Raw genomic sequence first — 13,109 nt, 5'->3', positions numbered from 1 at the left:
TAGAGGGTATGCCTCTAAAGAACCTACACATTTTTCAGTGGTGGAGAACTGATCCACTTTATTTGATTGGTCTGAACTCTTGTAATAGCCTACTAAGAGACATTGTGCGATACAAACATTGCATTTCAACATCATAGGATACACGGGTTTTCAAGTCTCAATTTCAAAAAGACAAAAAAAAAAAAAAAAAAGTCACTACTGCGCGTTTGATAGAGAGCTGAAAAGATGCTCCAATTCTTTTTCGGCTTCATGTCGGATTTCTTTAAGATTCAAGTTTGTAAACTTTTTTTTGTCATTGCCTTTGTAAACACATAACATCCCATCTAAACAGGATGAATAACGAAGATGTTGAAATTGACATAAAATAAAAATCTGAACATGTGCTATGACAAATTATTCAAAATCAAAATAAAGGGAGGAAAGGAAATATCAAGTTTAACATTGCAGAATGGATGTGTTAACTGAGCAAAGTGAAAGCTAAAACAGCCAAAATATTGTATTTTTCACATACTTGCAAAGGAACATTACTGCCATTTATGAAGTTGACCTATAATAATTAATATTCAAAGCTTTATGCCTGTTGATTGACACAATGAAAGCAGAGATTAAGTGGTCACGGTTTTGACTCACCATGACAGCAAACTCCTAAACATTTAACGGTACCATACACTTAAAACTGTAACTGTGACGCAAGCCTCACACTACAGAATCATGTACCAGCTACAAGAAAGGACAGGAAGTCAAAACATCCAGATTTCTGTGAGTGGTGGGAAAACGTTAAAGCACATTTTAGTATACTCCTCTGCTGGAGGTTGAATAAGTTACACAGCAGGTAGTATGCTTTTTTTTTTGTCAAAAGCTACAAAGCAAAAAAGTGCAACAATGGTGCAGACCATTCTTTGTTTGGTTAGTTTTGTCTTTTTGTGTAATGGAAAGACAATTTACAGAGTTCAGATTATTGTCAGGACAGTATCAAAAAAAAAAGAGGGACTACAGAAACAAATACAAACATCAAACACCAATGTATATCTCTGAGAAAATTAGTTAAAGCTGCCTTCTTTCTCAAGTCACAAGGCATGGCAAAACCTGACATACTATTTTTTACCATGACAACATTGCAGAGCAGATCATTCTTAACAGGTTGGAAACTGCAGAGAGAGAAGCTACATGTGACACACCATGGTCAGCTATTGAAAAAAAAAGCAAAAAAACATTGGCTCACTTTCATCGTTTAGACGGGGTCCAGGAGTAGTCATAGGATATCTTTTCTGGCAAAATTAAGCTTATATCAGACTTTTCACCGTTCTGCTATAACACCAGTGTTCTCAACTTCTTTTGAAGACATTTTTCTGTCTTGAACGGGGTGAGATGTTACCCCTACCATCTGTTAGTTACAATGCATGCATCAGCTCCACTATGTGGTGAAGACAAGCATCAACTATCATTGCTGTTTAAATGTTCCGTTTCATCCTCGAATGTCCACGATATTCAGGCTCTGGTGGTGCTTGGTGGATGGCGCAGGGTGGCACAACCTCTGCGCTCCACTCATGGTCAAGTACAAACCAAAGGTTCAGTCTCTCTCAGCGTCACTATGGTAAAAATATTAGAGTGGGTGTCAGGTCACGTGGGGTGGGGGATGGACTGGGAGAGACCAACTGTGATACTAAAGATTACACCCCTACTCTTCCCATTTAAAGTGGATCAATTTAAAAGCGACATTAAAATAAGAAACAATCAAGTTAAGAAAAACACTGCAAAAGGTTACTCTATTTACATACAATGATTCTCTTAAAGACAAGGTATATCTTTACAGAAATCAAAAAAAATTCAGAAATAGTCTCTTATGTTGTTTCTTTTTACATATTAAGTTCTTCATCTTTAATATAGCTCATGTCGTCCCCTCAGTCGATTTCCCCAACAGGCTGGGTGAGTGCTTCCAGACCAAAGCCAGTCTTGTTCTGGAGAGCCCTGCCTGTCACAGGCTGCTGCTTGTACTCTTAGCTAACAGCCAGGGGGCGCCATAGCACCAAAAAGAAAAAGGACAACACCCCATCTACTTGTCACACTCGCCAGTAAGCGAGGATAGTTCTGGGAGAGGGGGGTGAAAAGAAACGCCTTAGCGCAGGCCTCTATTAAGGTTATTGGGGCTGTAGCAAGCAGGGCTCAGTCGTCGCTGTCAGACAGGGTCTCGTATTGCTCTGACAGCAGAGACTGCCACACGCGCTGCTGGGCCACCTGGGCTCCAGCTGGAGGCGGCTGCTGCTGCTGCTGCTGCTGCTGCTGCTGCTTCTGTTGCTGACTCTGTATGGAGGGGGAAGCTATGGAGGTGGGTGGCGTGCTGCTCAGTATGCGCATGGTCAGCGGGTTGTAAGGGAACTGCATGGATCCTGGGCAGAGAAGGATAAGAGAAAGTTATTGTTTTCTTTTTTAGATTCCAGGTATTTCTTTCTACGATTTTACCAGGAGACTCATTTTGTAGACACTTGTAGTGCTGGACAGCTCACCTGTGGATGAGGGTCGGTCGTCCCAGCTCCATTGGGGCTGGGCTTGGGCTTGTCTGTGATAATCTCCCTCGGAGTGGACGGAGGACACTGAGGAGGGACGCTCTCCTCCAGCGTAGGCCTGACCCAGGTTAGGTGACTTGGATTTCCGGCTATTGGCTTTGCCCTGCTTCTGCTTTCCTGTATATTAAAACAGGCAGAATTTGTAAATCAGCAACGTATTAAACATAAGATCCTGTCTGAACATGTGTAATTTAGCAAATGTAATTCGTTCCTACCCATACTGGGTGACCGGTTGGCCTCCTGGCGGGTTTCGCTGCCTGTGCAGGCTGTGTTGTTGATGGCACCCTGAGCCCCTAGTCCTCCCTGGTGCTCTTCCGGTTTCTCCTCCAAGTTGCCCATTAAGGCTTTGCGGATGATGTCCTCCAGGCCCAGGTTACTGGCTGGGTCACTAAACGAGTGATTCCTGGTGTTGATGCTGCCTACAATCCACAACACAACAAAACATACAATGAGAAATGAAACATCAACTAGATTGCACCGTGAAGTGTCTGAGTGAGATTCCCTGCTACTTACTGGAGCTTGTAACAGCAGGCAAGTTGAAAATCTCTGTGCCTGGTTGTGCGTTTCCTGCAAGACAATTTTTAGCTGTTGAAAAAAACTTAATGTCTGACATGAGGAGTTAATTACTCACAAATGTCTGGCATGCACACATATTAACAAAGCTTGCTCCATCATTTGATGCATGCATGTTAGTTTGAGGGAAGAGGATAAGAAAAGACCCACTTACCAACATCAGAATCACCGGCACCAGAGTTGGAGTTCAACTTACGAAAGATCTCCTGCTTCTTGGATTTCACCATTGGTGAGGTGTTCTCCAGCTTGGTGAAGAAGGAAGGCAGATAGCTGACACTCCCCGGGGACCGTGAGTCAGTCCTTGATCCAGACAAAGGGTAAAAAGTCAAATAGCAAATAGGGGTAACTGGGGCAACAAACTATTGGCACAAGGCACTTTCAACCCCACTGGGATGTCAAACAACTGCTGACAGGGGGGGGAGGTTCTGCCTGCTGGCATCCATACAATTGATTTACAGACTGATACAGTCATCAAATGTCAGGGCGCTAACAGAAAACTAACTTGAGCAATGTGTAGATCAAGTGTAGAAATATTGGTTATTTAATATTTACATTGTTACAGCTGACAATACATTTATATCTAAATACATAAATACTATACTACTAATACTACTAAAATATTATTATTTTTATTTATTTAATTGTAATCAACTTCTATTGTAACTAACCTTTAAATTGTGTCAGTTACTACATACCTACAATGTCAATATAAATATAAAAATTGGTTCTTAATCCATTTTAAGCGATTAAGAGATGTACTGGCTTGTGGGGCTAAAAACTATGAACTATCATGCATCCAAACTGCGGAGATCCCGTACCTGATCTCGGAGTTGTCAGCCTCTCGCCTCTGGGGTGGAGGCCCAACCACCTCCTGTTTGTCCACACCTTGGTAGCTCTGTGGTGGAGAGATGGGTTCATAGTTCTCCATCTGCCTGCCGCCTCGCTCTGGAGATTTCCCAGGCCTAGACAGGGAGCAGAGAGAGACAAATGTTAAACAGATGATCAGAGACTGATTACTGCGGGGTTAACTGGCTGGTCCATGTACCTGGCTCTGGGCTTGTCAGGGGCATTCTCTGGGGAAACTCTGCTGGAGGATCTCTGGTGGTGTGGGGCCTGAACCTGATTCTCAGGACTGTAGCGGCTGGACACCTTGGCTCGCCCTGAAGAGGACACGGGTGGCATCACGCTCTGGAATGTGGCCGAAGATGAGGTGGAGACAGGAGGAGGGTCCTGATTCCGGGCGAAGTCCTGGGTTATGATATGCTGCAAGACAGGGAGTGACCATATTAAAACAGGTTGGTTAGGTATAATGGTTTGATGTACATGGTAAATCTGGCATGTGCAGCATTACTTTTTTTTAGATTCTCTAGCATTTCTTACCGAAATGTGGTCTGCCAAGGTCATGACCCGGTGAGTCTTGGGGACCTGGGAGTAGCTGTCAATTTGGGAAGAAGGGGGCTGCTGGGGACTGGGCTGTGGTGGCTCCCCTGATGGCCGGTAACGACTTATGTCGTAGGCCCGCATGCCAGCTGCTGAAGGTTGACAAGGGACAGAGCATTGAGTCAGGGTGAGGTGCAGAGAGATAAGACAGGGAGGAGCTAATACACTGTATGCCAACAAATGGTCTACATGTGTTTGCAGGTGACAGGAATAACTTCAAGCGGAATCACGTGATGCAACTGGTGCAGAGGAATGGTGTCTGACAGTCTCAAATGACAAGGTCAGTGGGTTATGTCATTTAAGTTATGGTATGTTTACTCCACTTGCCAAGCAGCAACATTTTGCCTTCACAGCCAAATCTGGTACAAGTCTTTTGACCTGAGGCACAAAATCTTTAAATAAATCAAAAAATTATTCAGTATACTACTTTTTCCAAATATGATATGCTCAAACTGAGCTGTGTGTGTGTTCATACCTGCTGCCTGTTGTTGTTCCTCTGGTTTGTCCTGTTGTGGTTGGACTGGTGAACTAGCAGGACTAATCACCTCAATGGCTCCTCCACCGGTGTTGTCGTATCGACTGGATGACACTGCAGGGCAACAAGTATGGAAAGAGTTACTATTTATGCTAAGCAAAGGACACAATATTAAGGTTTGGTCATGCACTACTCTAAGCAAAAGATTACATTTAAGGTTTAACTCCTATGTGTGCTAGACCACTTAACTAACTGGTGATGTCACTGTGTTGCAGAGCACTTATGAGCTGTTGAAATAATATCAGCTATCTCCTGATCAACATGCATCCAACACGCACACTCACAGCTGCTGGAGGAGTCAGAGCTCTGAGAGCCTCGCTCTCGTGAGTCTTTGTCCGAGGCTATCTGCCGTGTGATGATGACATCGATGAAGTTAGCAGCTGTGATAGTCGTCTTTCCACGAGTCCGAAGCTCCTCTTCGATACGGGACTTTGAGGTCGGATGGCCCTTATCCTTAACCCCGACTCCAGGGCCCTCAGAATAAGTTGGATGGGGTTTACCTCCTGGCAGAGACATAGCACCATAGGGTGACTGCATGGACCGCCTTTCTGCCTCCTGCTGTTCAGAGATGCTGGCTGCTCGCCGAGCTGCAGCCGAAGTAGACATGTCGTCATCCCGCTCATGTTTGTTTTCCTTCACCTTGGCCACGTCCATCTGCGGGGCAGAGGCTGCAGCATCCACCAGAGCAGCCAGAGCATCAGCTGCAGTACTGTAGCGAGAGCTACTCTGTGCTGCTGCTGTCGCTGCTGCTGAATGGGGCCTGAAGCGGAAATCAAAAGATGAAGGCATCAACCATATTTCCTGACGGATGGGCAGAATGGATGGAAAAGACATGTGGTTTGTCCGACAAGTCTACTGTCCACACTTTTAATGAAGACATATCTCTCACACTCACACACACTTATGTAAATGCAGAGTTAGAATTTGTTGAGACTTACATTAGAGAGGTGATGACACTCTTGCCCTGGAAGATGCTAGGCCGCTGCTGCTGCTGCTGCTGCTGCTGCTGCTGCTGCTGCACCACTACATCCTGCTGTGTCCTGAGCGAAGGAGAAGGGGAATGCAGATAACCTCGACTCCCTGGTCGGCCTGGCTGCTCTGCTACACCTGATACACACACACAAACACAAAACATTGTAACAATAGGTTTCAAAATCGATCTGACGCTGCCATGCTCATTCTATAGCGAATAGCAAATTAGTTTAATATTATTGGTGTTTACATTTATCTACATAACGGACTACCCTACTACTTTAAAAAAAATGACTAAGATATGTGCGAGTAGGTGGGCAAAAGAGAGAACATTTATCAGGTACTTATTTTGTGTTATGCAATTCTATGTCTTAGCACTGATTTGTATGGAACCGATGATGACTAATGACACCAGTCTCATACGAATTGGTAAATGCTTGCTCAGTAGAGCGGACTGACACAGATTTCCTTTATTAACAGGATATAAAGATAATGATTTTGAGATTTTCATAACTTTTAAACAGCAACAAAACAACTCACCTCCGCGGATGTATTCGTTGGTTCTCTCCCGCATTTCTCGCTCCCGCATTTCTCGCTCCCGGTCCCTCTCCCGCTGCTCCCTTTCCCTCTCTTTCTCCTGCTGCTCCCGTTCCCTCTCCACACTGGCAGCGGCTGCAGCAGCAAGGTGGGCTTGGTGGCCTGAGGACAAAACACACACACACACACACAGACACACAGACACACACACTTAATTCACGTATACTACACACAGGGTCTCGGCAGGATGGATCAGGCTTCCTTTAGAAATCTGAAACAAATGGCCTTGCAGATAAGTTCTGAATCTATCATATCACAATCATGGTGATGTTCTGTCTCAGAAAGGAATATTACAATATTTACCATTTCAGAAAAAAAACATGAGTGCAACAGGGTTCATTAAGGTGCAGCTTTAGTTGCATATACACTTAAAACGTTTTTGGACTTAATTTGAGTGAAACAACCATTACTTTGCATTCCAAAATGAAAATGAAAAAGTATACCCATATATCACTTGTCGCTTGGACTGAGCTCAACACCATTTTCAATGCCTCTAAGATTTTTTTAAGGCTTACTTTGGTGAATTTGAGTCTATATACAGTGGTGCTCATATGTTTATGAACCCATGCTAAAGTTGACTAAAAAGAGGAATACAATTTTTTATCTTAATGCCTTAATTAAAAAAAAATTAGGAAAAATCCAACCTTTGGTTTTATTTCAGTTAGCCTAATAGCTGATTTGATTTGCATTGGGAGATGATTTTATGGAAAGTACCCCATGCCAATCTCTAGGTATGGTGAATGGTATGTGATGATGTGGGGCTATTTTAATTCCAAAGGCCAAGGGAACTTTATCAGGATGCATAGTATCCTGGATCCATGAAATAACTGGCCTTTAAAAAAGCCTGCCTCTATGGGAATTTAACATAGGGGTGTGAATACTTATGCCCCCTGTATTTTAAGGAAGAACATTTATTTATTTACGATACATTATTCATTCACAAAACAAATTGGTGTCCTTAAAGGTTGGATTTTTCCTAATTCTTTTAATTAAGGCATTGAGATCAATTTTTAAAAGATTATTCCTTTTTTTAGTCAATTTTAGCATGGGTTCATAAACTTATGAGCACCACTGTATTACAACAGTGTTGAGTTTATATAATAAGACATTACAGAGAATCAACTGCAGTCACAAAAACAAACTGGACCATTCAAAGATGAACAGGTAATAAACAATTTAATTCAAACATAGATTTTTTTTGTGCCCCTAAAGCTGCCTACACATGATCCACGGTAAAACCGCTCTGCGCTGGCTGTGCCATTGTTTTCCTATGGGGAGGGCGGTGGAGACAACCCAGACGAATGCTACCCTTTGGCGTGGCGCACCGCTCAAAATTTCCACCGAGCGCTGAGCTCAAAGTTTCAAATTATTTCAACCTTGACCCTGTTGCCTGCTTATCTTTCAAGACGAAACCAATGAGATAAAGAGGTGGCCAGAAGCGATGATGATGTATACCTATAAGTGTCTGCACTATGATCTGCGCCCTACCTTGCGTTTTTACCCCTGATCATGTGTAGGCGGCTTAAGAATGATCTACTGAGGAGCACAATTTCTTAAGGTAAAAAAGGAAATCACTCTATTGCCTTGCAATAGTCAGAGAATTTTGTGAGAAATCCCTCCCAGTGTGATTGCAGTAAGACTCAACTTGATCCGTCACTGGACAAGCAGAACTGACCTTTGACCCCTCAGGCCAGCGCAAGGATGCACGCTTTCAGAGGTGTGAGGGAAAATGAAGATCGTGGCAGGGAAGATAAGGGAACACGTGTAGGGATGGGAAAGGGAGGGGTCCTCACCTGGCGATATGGAGGTTGGGTTGAAAGCCCTAAGAGGGAAAGGGGGCTGAGCTCCAGGGAGGTAGGCGATGCGTTCCAAAGTGGGAGTACCTGTTCCCCCAGGGTGAGGCAACAGGATAGTTGGAGGCATCTGGGCTAGATCAATAATCCCTTTTACAGACAGAAGCAAAGGGCCAACGGTGAACAACAAGAACTGATCCATCAATTTCTGAATGTATGAACACCGTATACATTTAGCTGTAACCCATCACCTTCATCTGGCAGTGCTCACAAATACAGATTGACCAGTAAGCAACAGGGCTGCAAAGGGAGTGGAATAGTGGTCAACTTGTAAGAGGCAACCACTCAGCAAATGGAGATTTGGATGACCGTACCCAATTGATAAATTGAGTAGTAGCCCAAGCAGTTGCAGCCCCAATATTAAGAGCAAATCAGCTAAATTTGACTAGGTCATTTGCTTCTGGGTGTCTGGAAAAGGTAGCCACTACTTCACAAGCGCATAGTCTGCATACTACAGCCCCTCCTGCCCACAGCCTCTCCCCTGCCTGCTGTGGCAGGTGAGAGAGGGTCAGCTGGTGAAGGTCCATACCTCGAGCTCCGGCTGCGTAAGGCATAGCGACGGGCTGTTCCCGTGGTGACAACCCTCGGGCCATGTCAGGTCGGATGACTTGCATCTGCTGGGAAGTGATATAATCGTTGAGGATTGTCTGCCGCGTGTTCTCCATGGTGTACAGCTGGTAGGTGTTGTGGTAGCCGGTTGGAGATGGCTGCCTGGGGAACATGAATGCTGTAGCAGACGACAGGAGAAAAAAACAAAACAAAACATATGAACAGACGGCTCACAGATACTGATCGCAACTACTGACGTCAATAGCTGAAAGAGATCCTGGCCATGTAGTGCCTATGAATTAGAGGGCCTGAGTTGCTTTTGTCAATTTACTCAGAATCAAGGCCATTATTGTTCTGTTTGTAGTTACGTTGGAAACAGTGGAAAGGATTTGAACACTTTACCAGGATCCAGCACTCTGTGAAAGGCCATGGTGGGGTCGAGATGTGGAGGCAGGTGGGCTCTGTAAACTTCCCCAGGACCAACAGGCCGGTGGTGGGGGTCAAAAGGGCTGTGAGAGGCTACAGGGTCACCACCCAACACTGGGGACTTGGCTGGGACGCTGTCCCTCTGTGTCGGGGTCATGGCACTCTTTCTTTCATGTGCAGCAGATTTCGCAGAGCTCACAACACCTTTGTAGGAGAGAGAAACACACATGGCTCATCTAATAAGTTCATGCTTGGTTAACTTAATATCATCTCATGACAGTATTTCTGTCACAGAAAACAAAATCAGGAATAAAAGTTTGTCACATGCCCTCAGCACGGTGCACATTAGGTATTACTTTGAATATGCTTATTCTAGCAAATAAGATGACCTGGTTTAGCAAGAAAAAAAAAAATCTAATAAAATTTTGTCTAACTCTATAATTGTTGTATTTATATCATTCGACAAGTAATGAATGGCTGAGAACCTGAAGTTCCATAGTTTGTGAATAAAAAAAGTTACGGAAAATACCCTCTGGTGTACGTCCCAACATGGGTGATCCTCTGGAAACGGGATTGGTGCTGTAGTTAACAGGGGTCCTGCGAGCGTTGGCGTCCTCATACATGCTTGGGCTAAGCTGGGATTTGCCGGCCTCCTGGTGTGTGGAGCGCAGGACAGAGGCGGTGGAGTTGACCACAGTGTGGCGTACTGCCTTGCTCTCCTCGTATTTGGCTCGTTCCATGGCCTCGAGCTGAGGCATGCTGTGGGGATGCTTAGACGGACTGGTGATGAGGGACTTGACATTGTGCTTGATAGTAGACTGGTTGAGAGGGTGAATCTAGTAAATGAAAGCAGCAGCAGCAACAACAACAACAACAGGTCAGTCATCAATTCATCACCAATATAATTGGTCCACTATGTATATTTGTTGATTCAGCATATTCAATATGAAAAAGGTATAAGGTTAAATAAACCCCCTACGTAAAAGAAATTATTTGGCAATTTGTTCACTGAACAGATCTAAAAGGATGGCAGTAGTAAATGCTGTTCACAAAATAATTCTGGACTGCCCTTCAAAAGTCAAAGTGTCTTACCTGAGACATGCCCTCAATTACCCTCCTGTCTGACAGTTCAGGGGTCTTGCAGATGTCCTGGCCAGACTGATCTTGTCTGGGGATTTCATGAATGGAGCGTCCCATCTCTTTGATAGTATTGACTCCCTCATAGGGCTTGCCCTTGCCAATACCCCCTTCAAAGGAGCGGATTGGTGGGCTTTCTAGCTTTATCTGTTTTCCATATTTCATGGCATCTTCATAAGTCTCTGCGGCGGTTCTAGGTGTTCCTGGGAAGATTTGAAAAGTATTTCAGCCTTTTCTCATTATTTGATGCTACTAGTAACAGTGGATGATTTATGGGAATGTGTCAAGCTTTACAATTAGCTACCTTGCATGATGGATCCTGTGATCAATGGTCTTTCCTTAGAATCTCCATGTAGACCTTCTCTGGGCAAGGCTCTGCTAATCAACCCTGAGAAACAAACAAGCACTATCCTGATACAGTAAAAACAAACCAGGACACATTAATCTAGGTTCCACCTAGTTTTAAAATCCGTCCTAAGTGATCCGATCACAAGTGGACAGCCTTAGGTACGTTAGTTCACTCCTGGCAGTAGAATGTGTCTCCACGTGCGTCTTGAGTGACCACTTGTGATCAGATCTTACTTCCCCGCTCTATATGCAAAAAAACACCAATATATTTCCGTTTGTATACAGGCTGGCTGTGTGTGAGCGTGTGTGTAAATGTCAGTTGTTACTCTCACATCAATTTAGAAATGTCATAAAAATAGCGCAGGCTACAGTCAGTCTGTGTGTTCTGCGAGGTAGAGTTATGTGTGTAACATTTACATTTTCTGAACCTAAAAATAAGATCGGTCGTGCAGCAGAGAAAGAGGTTGTTTTTTTTTTTGTCTGTGTTAAACTCGTCGTTCTTTAGTAGCTTCTAATTGAATCTCTGTTGTTTGAAGTTTAGTTTCTATATCTGCTTTATTTTATTTTATGTTTTTTTGTTTTGTTTCATGGTCACTTATAGGAGTAGTGTTAAGTTACTGTTGATGAAGACCCAACATTTTGCTGCTTCATAAGCTTTTAAATAACAAATTAACAGGGGACTTTTATTGATATTAAGAAATGAAACCATCCAACATTGTACAGCCACTCCTTTGGATACTCAAATTTGTCAGCTTCTAAAAAGCAACAGCAGAAGTTTCAATGTAAAAACAGGAATGTCTGTAGTAATATTCTACATATTTGTGAATTTGGGTATGTTTTATGAAACTAGAAAATAGGTTATTGTTCTCCAGGGACCTCTGTTCTGCCAACACGGCTGACTTTTCCAGGCAACCGCGGGGCACAGAGCTCCAGACAGCTGGGGATATCGGAGCAGGCAGCACTTGAACAAAAACACGGACACATCACGACAGTATAAATCATCCAAAACACACAATTCACTCTCAGTGGTTTCTGCTAGGGCAACATGATATGAGGAAAATATCTAATTTCAATTATTTTGACTGATATTGCAATTACGATTCATGATATTGGAGGGAATGATCATTTTTGTATCACTCATTTAAAAAAAATGTCAATGATTATAGTGTGATTTTTGCGATTTGGATATTGCACTAGTCCATATTACGATTTGGATACAATTGAGATTAATTGTGCAGCCCTAGTTTCTGCAACATGAGAAATACTTTGCAAACTGCTAAAAGAATGTGGCCACCTCTGAATGTGGTCTGAGTGATTGGATCTCAATGTGTCCTCTGTGTGTCCTGGATGCATTCACACCTGAACTTGAACTCTCCACTTGTGATCGGATCACTGAGGACAGATTTTAATTCCAGATGAAAACGGGGTGACAGTGTATACTCTTAACACACAAGCAATACCCTCGAATGGAGCTCCTTCCCTGCCAGGGTGTCCCCTGCTCATGGGTCCCTCCATCATGTCGTACGTGCGTTTCAGCTCATGGCCTGATCTGGGGCTGCGTGTATTTTCCCTGGGGTTCTTGATAGCTTTTGGAGACAAAAAAAACATGATCAAGAAGGTGTGTTTGTTTGGTAAAGGAATAATCAACAATTATTTGGTGTATCATAAGGCTGTAACGATACGAGTAGTCATCCCAAACCGTTTCCGCATAGGATATTCGGATTGTTATGCAACATTGGTGCTGTGCACGCCCTGTGACTCAAACATGTCAAATAGTATATTTATGTTGACTACTCGCACACGTGGAACAGAAATTCTGGAGCGCGAGTTTTACCCAGAAAGTTTTTGCAGCGCCTAATGCTATATAGTCATAGAGAATACCTAGCATACGGTCAGCGCTTGAACCCTGCTACAGTGTGCCTTCACATGTGCATTTTATTCAGTTCATTGTGCCTGCCCTATATTAACGACAGCAAGCTGCAGCCCAGTGCAGGAATTATCAACAGGTCTGAGCCTTATGATGGAGCATTACTGACATTAGTGTTATTTATTTTTTCTTATTGACAATATGGCAGTATTTGAGTGCCTTATCTGTGACATTAATTATAGTCTATA

The 13,109-nt window shown here is 43.5% G+C and overlaps 1 protein-coding gene across 7 annotated transcripts in view; it reads right to left on the bottom strand.

Moving 5' to 3' along the window:
- Window positions 1–41: 41 nt before the first annotated feature.
- Window positions 42–13,109, bottom strand: part of ncor1 (nuclear receptor corepressor 1) — a 55,885-nt gene continuing 42,817 nt past the window's right edge. For 3 of the 7 annotated variants that reach the window (XM_078265684.1, XM_078265688.1, XM_078265689.1), the window contains 19 exons: window positions 12,446–12,580; window positions 10,951–11,034; window positions 10,602–10,849; window positions 10,039–10,345; window positions 9,486–9,713; window positions 9,064–9,261; window positions 8,475–8,624; window positions 6,625–6,783; window positions 6,051–6,219; window positions 5,391–5,872; window positions 5,053–5,166; window positions 4,518–4,669; window positions 4,183–4,400; window positions 3,956–4,099; window positions 3,292–3,437; window positions 3,078–3,131; window positions 2,780–2,983; window positions 2,505–2,681; window positions 42–2,387 (listed from right to left, as the gene is read on the bottom strand). In XM_078265684.1, the coding sequence (XP_078121810.1) occupies window positions 2,164–2,387; window positions 2,505–2,681; window positions 2,780–2,983; window positions 3,078–3,131; window positions 3,292–3,437; window positions 3,956–4,099; window positions 4,183–4,400; window positions 4,518–4,669; window positions 5,053–5,166; window positions 5,391–5,872; window positions 6,051–6,219; window positions 6,625–6,783; window positions 8,475–8,624; window positions 9,064–9,261; window positions 9,486–9,713; window positions 10,039–10,345; window positions 10,602–10,849; window positions 10,951–11,034; window positions 12,446–12,580 (3,593 nt within the window). In that variant the 3' untranslated portion in view covers window positions 42–2,163. The remainder of the gene's footprint in view (window positions 2,388–2,504; window positions 2,682–2,779; window positions 2,984–3,077; window positions 3,132–3,291; window positions 3,438–3,955; window positions 4,100–4,182; window positions 4,401–4,517; window positions 4,670–5,052; window positions 5,167–5,390; window positions 5,873–6,050; window positions 6,220–6,624; window positions 6,784–8,474; window positions 8,625–9,063; window positions 9,262–9,485; window positions 9,714–10,038; window positions 10,346–10,601; window positions 10,850–10,950; window positions 11,035–12,445; window positions 12,581–13,109) is intronic. The other 4 variants (XM_078265686.1, XM_078265685.1, XM_078265690.1 and 1 more) reach the window with 4 other exon arrangements.

Source organism: Sander vitreus, chromosome 13 (genome assembly GCF_031162955.1).
Source record: "Sander vitreus isolate 19-12246 chromosome 13, sanVit1, whole genome shotgun sequence".
NCBI lineage: Eukaryota > Metazoa > Chordata > Actinopteri > Perciformes > Percidae > Sander > Sander vitreus.
Note: the sequence above shows the minus strand (reverse complement) of the source record. Positions and strands in the feature narration are given on the sequence as shown.